Source organism: Marmota marmota, unplaced genomic scaffold, assembly GCF_001458135.2.
Source record: "Marmota marmota marmota unplaced genomic scaffold, marMar, whole genome shotgun sequence".
Classification (NCBI taxonomy): Eukaryota; Metazoa; Chordata; class Mammalia; order Rodentia; family Sciuridae; genus Marmota; species Marmota marmota.
Window position 1 is genome coordinate 34394516 of NW_025999968.1, and position 11519 is coordinate 34406034.

The window sequence follows — 11519 nt, forward strand, 5'->3', positions numbered from 1 at the left end:
TATACACAACATATATATGAAGAAATTAATCTGTATTTATATTAGTACTTATGTGGCTTAAAACTCGCAGATCTATACAGAAGGGAGAGAGTCCATCAATGGATGTGAGATTATAAACCTGATTAAATGAAGAAGCATAAAGAACACTAAACCAGAAATTTAGAATACAAAGGCATTAGTCCTGATTCTGTCATATCCTGCTTTTGAGATTGGAATTAGCTTTAAAACTATCTAGAGCTTTCTTGTCTACAAAATGAGAAGGGATTTAGGCTGGATTGGACAATGACCAGTAAGTCTCAACTGAAGTGCCAAGTTCACTCAATCTGGTGTGGTTATCTGAGGGTGTGAGAGCATGTATCTGGGATCAACAATATTATGCTGAAATCAATCAGGAAGTCTTGCCCTAAATGGAGTAGGGGAAATTACAGTACCTGTGCTCAGTACTGTCTGTCCCAGAAGATAATCTCTACGTCCCCACACTGTCATTCAGTAGTCCCTTGCTAGACAATGAGAGAACATTGAATTTGGCAGTTGTCTTATTCATTGGCTGTCTTCAGTTGGTTCCTTTAAGATACAATATTTCATGGTTGAATGTGACTCCAGTAATATTTGATTATTTTCTAAGTGGCAAACTTCTTAAAATGTTTTAAATATTTCTTTTTAGATCTTCCACCTCCCCCGGTGCCACCACCTGCTATAAAATCACCTACTGTCCAATCCAAGGCACAGCTGGAGGTACGACCTGTAATGGTGCCAAAACTCCCTTCTGCAGAAACCAGAACAGACAGATCGTCAGATCGAAAAGGAGGCAGTTACAAGGGGAGAGAAGTATTGGACGGAAGGCAGGTTGCTGACCTGCGAACAAACCCGGGTGATCCCAGAGAAGCACAGGAACAGCAAAATGATGGGAAAGGACGAGGAAACAAGGCAGCAAAGCGAGACCTTCCACCAGCAAAGACTCATCTCATCCAAGGTACTGATTTACTCATGCATAGAAAACACAGATGAGCAGGTGTTTGCAAGGCACACAGGCTACCTAGGGCTATATGAAGAGAGGTAAGATCAAGAAGTTCGCTCCTTATCATGGAGCCAGGCATGTACCCTGGCTTCTGTAAATCACACAATTATCACCTCTGTGTCCTTGGCTCTGAAATTCATTCTACCCACAACTTTTCTCCTGATCTTTAAAACCAAGCATCTTCATTCTTATTGATTTTCTTTATATCTGTGTTTTTGTCAGCATCCTAATTCAAGCTGGAAATTATTTTCTCCATGAAATCTAAAGCTAAAGAATGATTTCAACAGGTTCCACAGGTGAAACAGGATATCAGATAGAGAAAATAGGCCGAACAAAACCATGAAATTGTGAAAATGAATGTTTGATGAACAGTGGTTTCCAGTTTGGTTGAAGAATAGGATGCTTAAGGCCAGGGGATAAATGGAAAATGGTAAAAATAGAAAAGGTAATTAGATTGGAAAGGCCAGAGATACTCTTCAAAAGAGTTTGGGATTTATGATGTAGGATATAGTGAGCCAATAAAGAATTTTGAGTGAGAAATAGCAATCAGATTTGACTTTAGCAAAATAACTACCTGGGCTGTACGGCACAGAAGGAGACTGGAACCAGGTGGAATAGTGCAGTGATAATCCAGGCATAAAATGTGAAACCACTGAATTAAAATGAATTGAATGAAAAGGAGAAAACAGCCTACATCTGCATTTCAGAGATGGGCCCAATAGGACTTGATGACTCATCAGATGTCAGAATGTAAATTGAAGTAATCCAGTTAAAGACAATTATCCAAATGTTGATTAGGTGGCCCTGTCTGACTTGTAATATAATTGAGCACAATTATATTAACCAATATAGAAAAAAGAAGAAAAAATAATTTTCATGGGGAAAATAAATTTAGTCTTAAATGAAGATGCTGACAAGAGCAGATAGATATAAACAAAATCAATAAGAATGTAGAAGATTGTTTTTAAAGATCAGGAGGAAGGTTGTGGGTAGAGTAGATTTTGGAACCAAGGACACAGAGGTGATAATTGTGATTTACAAAAGCTGAATATCAGCGGTGATATGCTGGTAAATGGTTAGCCATCAGTTCTCAGGGAGAAAAAAACCTCAAGACTAATTTGTAGCATTCTGTTAACTTTGTTTTTAATCTACTTAGAGGAGATTGGTGAATGTGGAAATAGGAAGAGACGAGTACAATAGTTTCTAGTGAGATGTCCCAAAGTGTCACCACCAGCCACAGAAGATTATAATTAGAGAACAGGCAGAGAATCCATGCTCTGTAAAGGAAACTGAGATTGTCCTGTCTACAGATAATAATCAAAATTATCCAGGGTTTTGAACATAGTGTGCTCATGTTGGGGTGTGGCTCAGGGGTAGGGAGCTTGCTAACACGTATGAGAGGCTTTGAGTTGACCCTCAGCATTGCCCACCCCCCCAAAAAAATAACCTGGAAATAATGGAGGAGGAAAGGATTTTTGTAATACATCACCCATGAGTACTAGTAGTATTAAAACAAACAAAACTCTTCAGTGCAGTATGCAAAATAGAAGCCAGAATTCAGAGGATTGAAAAGTGAATGGAAATTTGGAAAGGGAGGTGTTGGCAAAACCTCTTTCCAGAAAGTTGGGTTGAAGAGGAGGAAGGGCTGCAGTAGGGTTGGCAGGAAAGTCAAATTGGTGGAAATGTTTGAGGACGAGAGATTTGAACATGTACTTTATAAATAAGGAGAAGAAACCATTTAAGAGGAAGAGATTCTAGAATAAAATTCGCTTGATGGAGGAGTCAGGAAAGAGAGAGGGTAGTAGACAGGAAAGCTAAGGGTACTTCCCTATAGAGATTATGTCGTGGTAAGCTCTGACATCAGTCTGTTGCTCTGTCCACTGTGGGCATCTGGGCAGTCGTGAACTTCCCTTCAACATGGAGGGCAGTTTGGCTTTTTTCAGGGACTGAAGTCTGGACTCCTACTGCAGGTGTGCACTCAGCAGTGAGGTGGAGATTTCTGCTTTGCTCTTCAGTCACCTCCACTCTGGGACCACAAACCCCTGGAGAGGACACCACAACCCAAAGTTTCAGTAATGTGCTTGCTTATTTTTAAATCAATTAAGTTGGAGTGGATCTGGACCTAGCTTTTGGCTCATGGTGACAGTGCTCCAAGTACTGATTCATCAATAAAAAGTCACGATGTAAGTTATGAATTTTATATCTTGCCAGAAAGTGTAGACCAATTTCCTGCTCAGAGCAATCTCTCTCTCCAAAGTAGGTGGGATTCCTCAGGAGGAAACTTTACAAGCCTGGTAAGAATCTTGGTGTCACAAAATTGGGACAAAGAAAGAAATTTAAACATTGATCTTCAGAAATTTAATGAGTGAACTAAGACTGGAACCATTAACCTTTTTTTTTTTAGATATATATGTATATTTTTTAGTTGTAGTTGGACACAATACCTTTATTTTATTTATTTATTTTTATTTATTTTTATGTGGTGCTGAGGATAGAACCCAGCACCTCACACGCGTTAGGCGAGCCTTCTACCTCTGAGCTCTACCCCAGCTCTGGAACCATTAATCTTGAAACAAGAAATTCTTTCTGTTTCATGAGAAGTATTGAGTATACTGCTTTTCAGAATTTTTTTTTTTGAACCATGGCCCTCTGTATGTGTCATTAGATTATCATTTCTATGCTTGCTGCAATTTTCACCTTCATAATTCAACTTACATTATTTATAATGAAAGAGGCACGCTGATTTACATGTGTAATGTATGGTACTTTTTAATTAAGAAGAGTGGTCTTTGAGTCTTGAACATCTGATCTTTTTGCTGGCATTTACCTCTGTTAGTTCAATTTATTTCTGCATCTATCAAATGCCCACTGTGCTATTAATTATTGTACTAAGTCCTAAGATTTGTGTAAGCATGAACCTTGACCCTAAGGAACTGAAGTCAGAAAGAGAGAGACAGATAATCTATAAATTCACAGATATTTTTTATTTAATTTTTAAATTTCTGCAGCCTCCCTAGGGCCATCATTGCTGGCCATTGAGCCTCTAGGCAGCCCTAAAGTCTCAGCCAAATGAATATTTTTATTTTATATTCAGTATACTTTTCATGGTATTATGCTACTTGAAAGTCTGAAACAGGGACAATTAGCTCACTGTTGTGGGAGACAGAAGGTTAGTAAAGAACTATTCAACTGACATGTGAACTGAGTGTTTGAGCATGGGTAGGATTTAGCCAGGCAAGGAAAGTGGATTGTTCACGTGGAAAAGTCAGCGTTTAAAGCTGTATGGTCCATTGGGGAGATTGTAGGAAATTCAATCAATAAAAGTGCAAAGATGAAGCTCTTGAGGTGAAGAAGGCTTAAATCATAGGCGCCCATAGATCATATAAAGAGGAAGGATGTTGAGAGAAGCTGGTTTATATGTAACAGCTGTAGAGGCAGAGATGTGTTAGAAGATGTGTACAACTCCCAGACAAGAGATGCAGAGAATTTAAACCAGGATATCGGAGAATTGATGAGTTACTAGGAAAATTCAAGAAACTCTTAGAGTCGAATCAACCTTAGTTGTTGTATGTTTAAATATATGGAGGAAGTACATTTAAGACATACAGGAAGGTTTTTGAAAGGGCAGAATGAATCTCAGATAATACAAATTTTCTACCTTGAATATCCTAATGATTAGTGATACCAGTAGTTGTACTAGAGAATAGAAAGGGGGATGAAATCTCAGGCAGATGGGCAGGATGAGATCATTGTCTGTATGCTGAGTCTGAGGAGGTGTTCAGTTAGGCTGGCTGTAGGGCCCAAAGATTCAGGACATAATTTGGGAGTCGAAAATATAAATGAATGTTACCTAATGATGAAAATAGCAGTTAAAGGTGCTCACTCATTCGGGCATTTGAAACTATTTATTAATGACCTATTATATGTCAAACGGGGAATATATCAATATGTGAAGCTGACAAAAATACCTGTCCTCATGGCAATTATATTCTGGAAAATGTTCAGTCTATAAAAGTGAGGGAAATCACCCAGGATGAATGGAAGAGATAGCATACTATGAATAAGAGGCACTGGGCTGACAGAAGAGAACTATGGGGTGCTGGCATGCAAGAGGCACTTCTTAAAATCAAAAACATTCTCCGGAAGATTGGTCAGGAAGGAAGGAGTACTGAACTAAGAGAATAGAAACATTTAAATGATAAGGGCAGTGAGAAGTCCAGAAATGAAGGAATGAAACTTGGTTAGCATTATCCATTTTTTGAGTTTTACAGTAGTAATGTGGGCATGAATAGATTTCAGGGGAGATGGAGTGAATGGGAGTTGTAACTACCAATACTGAGTCAAAATTGCTTTTCAAGAAGCTCAGCTGAGCAGTGAAGAAAGAAGGTATTGATTCCTATAGAAAAGAGAGTAAATCAAAGTTTTAGCAGAAGATATTTTTTAATGTATTATACATACAGATATATCAGGTAAAACTGAAATCAATAGAAAGAAAAGGTTTCTGAAACAGGGACAGAGGGCGAAGGCCACAGGTGACCAAGTCTCCGAAGAGAGGTTGCCTGAGTGTTCATCCTCATGGACTGGGACACCCCCATGAGTCCCATCTGTGGATGAAGTAGAATGATAGATGGCTCAGACTTGGAGGAGGACAACGTTTTTGTGCGAGGTTGGAGGAGTGATCATTTAGAAGTGGTGCTGTGAGCCAGCGGCAAGTCTTCCAACCTGACCCTTCCTCTAGGAAGAGTACCAGTGGGCATGTCAGAAGAAGTGGGGTTTCTTCAGACAGTGTGGATGGCAGAGGAAGCATTTCGGGGTGGGGAGAAATATGTAGAAGAGATTGGCTTTGATGTCTTTCATGCTCAGAGGGTAGAGTGGACAGGATACAAAGAAATGTGAGCAATTGGATGGTGCATCTTCAATAAAAGTGGCAGTAAATTGAAAATAGTCTGGAGATAGAAATTCGGGTACTAGCTAGACATTGACTAGCGTGCCTTGTGTTTTAAAGTCAGCAACAATGGCAGGCTTCTGAAGTCCAGAGTTCCATATTACTGAAGTGGGGTTGACTACCTCTGTGGCTGGGGAGTAAACCCAGGCTTGGCTCTGATTTAGTAGTTCTAGAAGACTGGGTTTCATTTCTGCTGCTTCCTTTTAAGAACACTCTGTAGCTTACATGTATATTTCACTATCTTATCTGTTTTTATATCAACACCAGGAGCTTCTCTAAGTAGATTCTATTATCACTTTTTTGGAAAAAAAATGGAAACTAAAGCCTAAATAATGATCAGAGATCACATGGTGAATGACATAGAGTTGGAAACCAAGTCGACTCCAGGTTTGGTTTACTTCCTTAAGTGTTATCAGTCCCAAGAGAATTCTGATGTGGATATAAGCTTAGGAGTGGAGTCAATCCAAATCTCCAGCCACTACTAGGAAAACAAGGCTTGCTACTTTTATTTTCAAAAGCCAGTGTGCATTATTCATTATGCTTTTATAGTGCCCTTATTTATTCTTTGCAATAACTGATGCTTCCCCATTCAGAATTATCGAGACAGGAGGGATGCTTTATACAATGAAAGTGCACAGTGGTGTTCACATGCATTTATTATATTCTGTTACACAGAGGATATTCTACCTTACTGTAGACCTACTTTTCCAACATCGAATAATCCCAGAGATCCCAGTTCCTCAAGCTCAATGTCATCAAGAGGATCAGGAAGCAGACAAAGAGAACAAGCAAATGTAGGTCGAAGAAATATTGCAGAAATGCAAGTACTTGCAGGATATGAAAGAGGAGAAGATAATAATGAAGAATTAGAGGTATCTCTATTTTGTTCCCAATTTTTTTCCTCATTAGACTGTAGTTAATATGTCAACCTCAAAATTAGGAATATCCATCAGTGTGCAGAAACATTACTATTTTTGTTACACACTTCTCTATACCCTAATGTTTGTGATGTCAGAAACCGACATTCTGAGCATATAAGGATTTTCTTGAAATGTATTTTATAATTTTAAATGTCAGTAGTAGTTTCTTTGAAGATATTTTCAAATAAGAAATATACATGGCAAAGATAATGCTGGGAAATAAGAATTATAGATCTAGATATACTGTAATTCCTAGTGTTATATGAAAACTCAGTGAGGTGGTGGAGTTTTATAATGTGAGAGTGTGTAGCCCATGTTACCTGTCAGTCTAGCAATCACCAGGATCAATTTAGCTGATTTGGACACACAACTTTATATATATATATATATATATATATATATATATATATATATATATNTATATATATATATATATTATGTATATATTTTAGTTGTAGATGGGAAACAATATCCTCATTTATTTATTTCTTTATTTTTATGTGGTGCTGAGGATCGAACCCAGCGCCTTACCCATTTGAGGCAAGTGCTCTACCACTGAGCCACAGCCCCAGCCCTGGACAATATCTTCCACCTTCACTCTTTTAAATATTCAAATATTTCCTCCCTTATTGGAATCTATAAATTATGATGCATGATAGAATTGCAAGTCATGTCATATTATAAAATCCCCTCCCTTTTAAAAATTATTGTTTTCTACATTTAATAAAAAATCAGCACAGAATAATTTTTTTTATTACAAATATATTTAGCCTCAAATAGATGGTGAGGATTAAACTATAACTTCATAATAAATGAAGAAAATATTAGAACCAATCATGTCTAATTGAATGCTGTCTAAAGCCAAATGTATTTTGATTTTGAAGTTTGGAAAAAGTCTTTCCTGCTGCAAATGCTTCGGAGAGATTTTTTTGTCAAATTTGCCTTTTTTATGTAGGAAAACCCTGTTGGAGGATAAAAAATCATTATAGTTAATTCTAATATTTAAAGTCAACAAAGGAGAGTTATAGGATTGAGTTGGGATGGAGAGGGATGGAGAACTCAGCATATTCCTTCTCCTGCAGAGCCCTGTGTTCTGCCCCCACAACACTGAGGCACAGTGCAAAACAGTTGGGTGCTTGTTAGAGAACTGTTGGATTTGCTATCAAGACAACTAAAGTTGATAGATGAATTAGTTGTCATGAGCACTTTTCAACTTAAGCCAGTGAATGGAGTGAAAGAAAAAAAACCCATTAGACTGTAAGAATAAATGCCTAAAAAAACAAGACGAGTCAATACTCTTGTGATTTATCTTCAAGTTTAACAATACTGCCTCTTTTACAGGAAACTGAAAGCTGAAGACAACCAGAGAGGCTTGTGCGATCTAATGTGAAAATTATCAGTCAAGATGCCTCATGTCTGATGACACATGACGCCAGATAAAATGTTCAGTGCAATCAGAATGTACAAATTGTCGTTTTTATTCCTCGTATTGGGGTACCATTTAAAAAAAAAAGTTATTGGGTTTTTATTGTTGCTCTTTGATCCCTAACCCTAGGAAGAACCTTTCTCTTCCCCTCGCTGTTGGAACCATTTCTCTTGACTTCCAGCAAGAAAAGTGTATCAACTTCTTGCTTCAGTCATCAGCCTCAAGAAAGAACCAAACAGTTCTTTTGCATTTTGTCCCTGAGATATGGCATTGCACTGCTTATATACCAAGCTAACTTATAGCAAAATATTGATTGAAGATACAAACTTGATTTATCAACCTCATGCCAAGGGCTCTCAAAGTATAATCTTTCTATAACCAACTGCTAATGCAAATCAAAGCATATTTCATTTTAACATGATTTTAAAATCAGTCTTTCATACCACCCTTTGTGGGGAGAAACTAAAAATATAGCAAATGCAGAACAACAAACAATTCGAACGGGGTAAAAACATTGTAAATATATACTCTTTGCAACCCCTGGTGGTACTTTATTTTGTCTTCATTTCAACCATGGAAGTATATTCTTATTGGAAATGTACTTTTTGATAAGGAGGGCTAAGCCAGTTGCATCTCTGGTTGTCTAGTCATTGTCATAAGGACGCCTAGCAAAAAAACCTTGTTCTATTTTTCAATCAAGAAGCAATTATAAATGCACATTACAAACAAATGGATGCCTTTAATGACCAATTGAGTAAAGACATCCTATCTTAACTGGCCTAAATTTCTTCTGGTAGTGTCAGTTCAGCTTTCAGAAGTGCCACTTAAGGAAGTTTATTTGATTTTTGTTTTTGTAATGCACTGTTTTTAATCTTTTTTTTTTTTTTTGGTTTTAAAAGCACAATCACTAAACTTTATTTGTAAACCATTGTAACTATTAACCTTTTTTGTCTTATTGAAAAAAAAAATGTTGAGAAGCGTTTTTAACCTGTTTTGTTAATGCTCTATGTTTGTATTTGGAATATTTGAATGATAAGAGATGGTGGAGTCACGTGCATACTTTATCGTGGGCCATGAACTAGAGGGTTCTTACTTTTCCTAGATTTAAAGAAAAAAAATGGTTTAAGTTTGTTGTGGCCAATGTAGAATCCTACAAGCTTTCCTTATAAGCTCAGATAGGGCATTACTGCTTTGAATTGCCAAACGATGCCCTCTGACTGTAGATTTTTATGATCTTTTTTTGTCATTATATGAATTTCATTGACTTTATAATTGGTGCTATTTGAAGAAAAAAAAATGTACATTTATTCATACACAGGTATCAGGCCTGACCCCACTGGAAAAACAAAGCCAAACAAAACTGAACCACAAACAATGGCTGGTGTTCACCAAAAATGAAAAGTGCTCACTTAGATTATTTGAGAAAGTTTCATAGAAAGCGTGTGCAGTACTAAGGGAACAACCCATGTGATTAATGTTTTCATTATGTTCATGTAAGAAGCCTCTTATTTTTAGCCATAATTTTGCATACTGAAAATCCAATAATCAGAAAAGTAATTTTGTCACATTATTTATTAAAAATGTTCTCAAATACATCATTCTTTCTTGTGTTGATTTTTTTTCCATTGTGTGCTGATCAAATTTACTTCATTTAATCACAAAGTCGTTTTGTCTGAACATTTCACCACTATATTATCAAAAGAGTAAAAATTCTCAATTAGTTTTATGGGCATCCAGGTTTTACTTATAAGGAAAAATTCCCATTTAATTCCTCTGACATGAAAAATGTGAGATGAATCTGAGCTTGAAGTTAACTATTTGGTAAAAGAGTAACTCTTAAGGGTTTGCTGTATTTGTTTATGTATGTGCATCTGAATTTCAGTAACCCTATTTCAAAAATAATCAGAATTCAACTATGATAAACCTGATTTGTAAAGTTTGAACTGCCTACATTCTGTCGACCAAAAGAATCCAAATTGCTCATTAGTAACTATCTTCCTTCTTGTTACAAATTCATGTGACATTTTTAGAAAACATATACCAGGTTGCACATTATGATATGGTAAAGTCAGCATTTTTAAGCATTCAACTTTGGATGGATGAGATGGGTATCATGTCTTGGAAATGATAAGAGCAAAAGAAACTGTTGAAGGTTCTTTTGCTATGACATATATATTGTTCTCCTACCTAAATTTTGTGTGTATCAGAATTTGAAAATCAGTAAAAAATTGAAAAAGCAGTGTAATTTGAAATTTAAATATGTGAAAATGACGTAATCACCAGCATCCATTTATAGATGAATAGGTCCACAGGTCAAGTCAGTTTCCAAGCTTTTTGAAGGAAAACAATGAAGAGGCATATTTAATGGCCTAAATTTTTCTTTTCCTTGATGGGCAGACTAGTTAAGACTTTCTTTTTTAATAGTATGCAATACACATGCAAATTATGTGTATCAAGGCCCTGAATTTGACTCCCAGTTTTGTCTTGACTATGTTTCCTTGGACATGTTACTTAACCTCTAAGTCTCAGGTACCTCACCTGTAAATTCAGTAATACCTACCTCATGGAGCTATTGTCATGATTTAGTGAGTTAATGCATATGGTATGGACTTTGTAAACTCCACAAACAATACAAGATCTTATATTTATGGACTGAAATTCATTACACATGCAACCCCATTTTCATACATAGTTTGTTCTTAAATATTTGCATGAAAGTAAAAGATTAAGTGTGGTATAAGGATGAGGGTGGTCAGTTTCCGGTAAGTAAAATTCACTGTGAAATACCTAATTGTGGAATAAATTCTTGGTGTTATTGTTTGTCTGTTTGCTTCTGAATTCAAGGGCCATACAAGGGGCGGTGATAATGATGTTTTCGGCACTCTTTGCACAATTCAGGGCTGCAAACATGTCACTTAAGCTCTCCATATATAGATTTGGTATATCGGGCTGCTGTTCTGCCTAGAGGCAGAAAATGTAATCCTAATTCCAGAAGATTTAGGTCATATCTGGCTTGCTTTCATTTCAGATATAGTCTAATTTCCATCTTTGCAAGGTGGCATCTCAATCCAGCATCATCTTAACGGCTCACCTCTCAACCATTACTTCTGGCAAAATGCCAGGGGCCATTCCGACTTGGCTGTGGCTCTCAACAGACTCCATGTGTAGAAAGCATGGGGAGGTGGGAGGCAGGGGGCTTGAGGTATTGCT

General features: G+C 36.9%; 1 protein-coding gene across 1 annotated transcript in view; it reads left to right on the top strand.

Annotated features, from left to right (window-relative positions):
* The window catches only part of Robo1 (roundabout guidance receptor 1), a 1050317-nt gene extending 1040413 nt beyond the window's left edge, over positions 1–9904 (top strand). The window contains exons 28-30 of the mRNA XM_048803857.1: positions 665–973; positions 6639–6835; positions 8225–9904. Coding sequence (XP_048659814.1) covers positions 665–973; positions 6639–6835; positions 8225–8239 — 521 coding nt within the window. The 3' untranslated portion in view covers positions 8240–9904. The remainder of the gene's footprint in view (positions 1–664; positions 974–6638; positions 6836–8224) is intronic.
* Positions 9905–11519: the final 1615 nt, after the last annotated feature.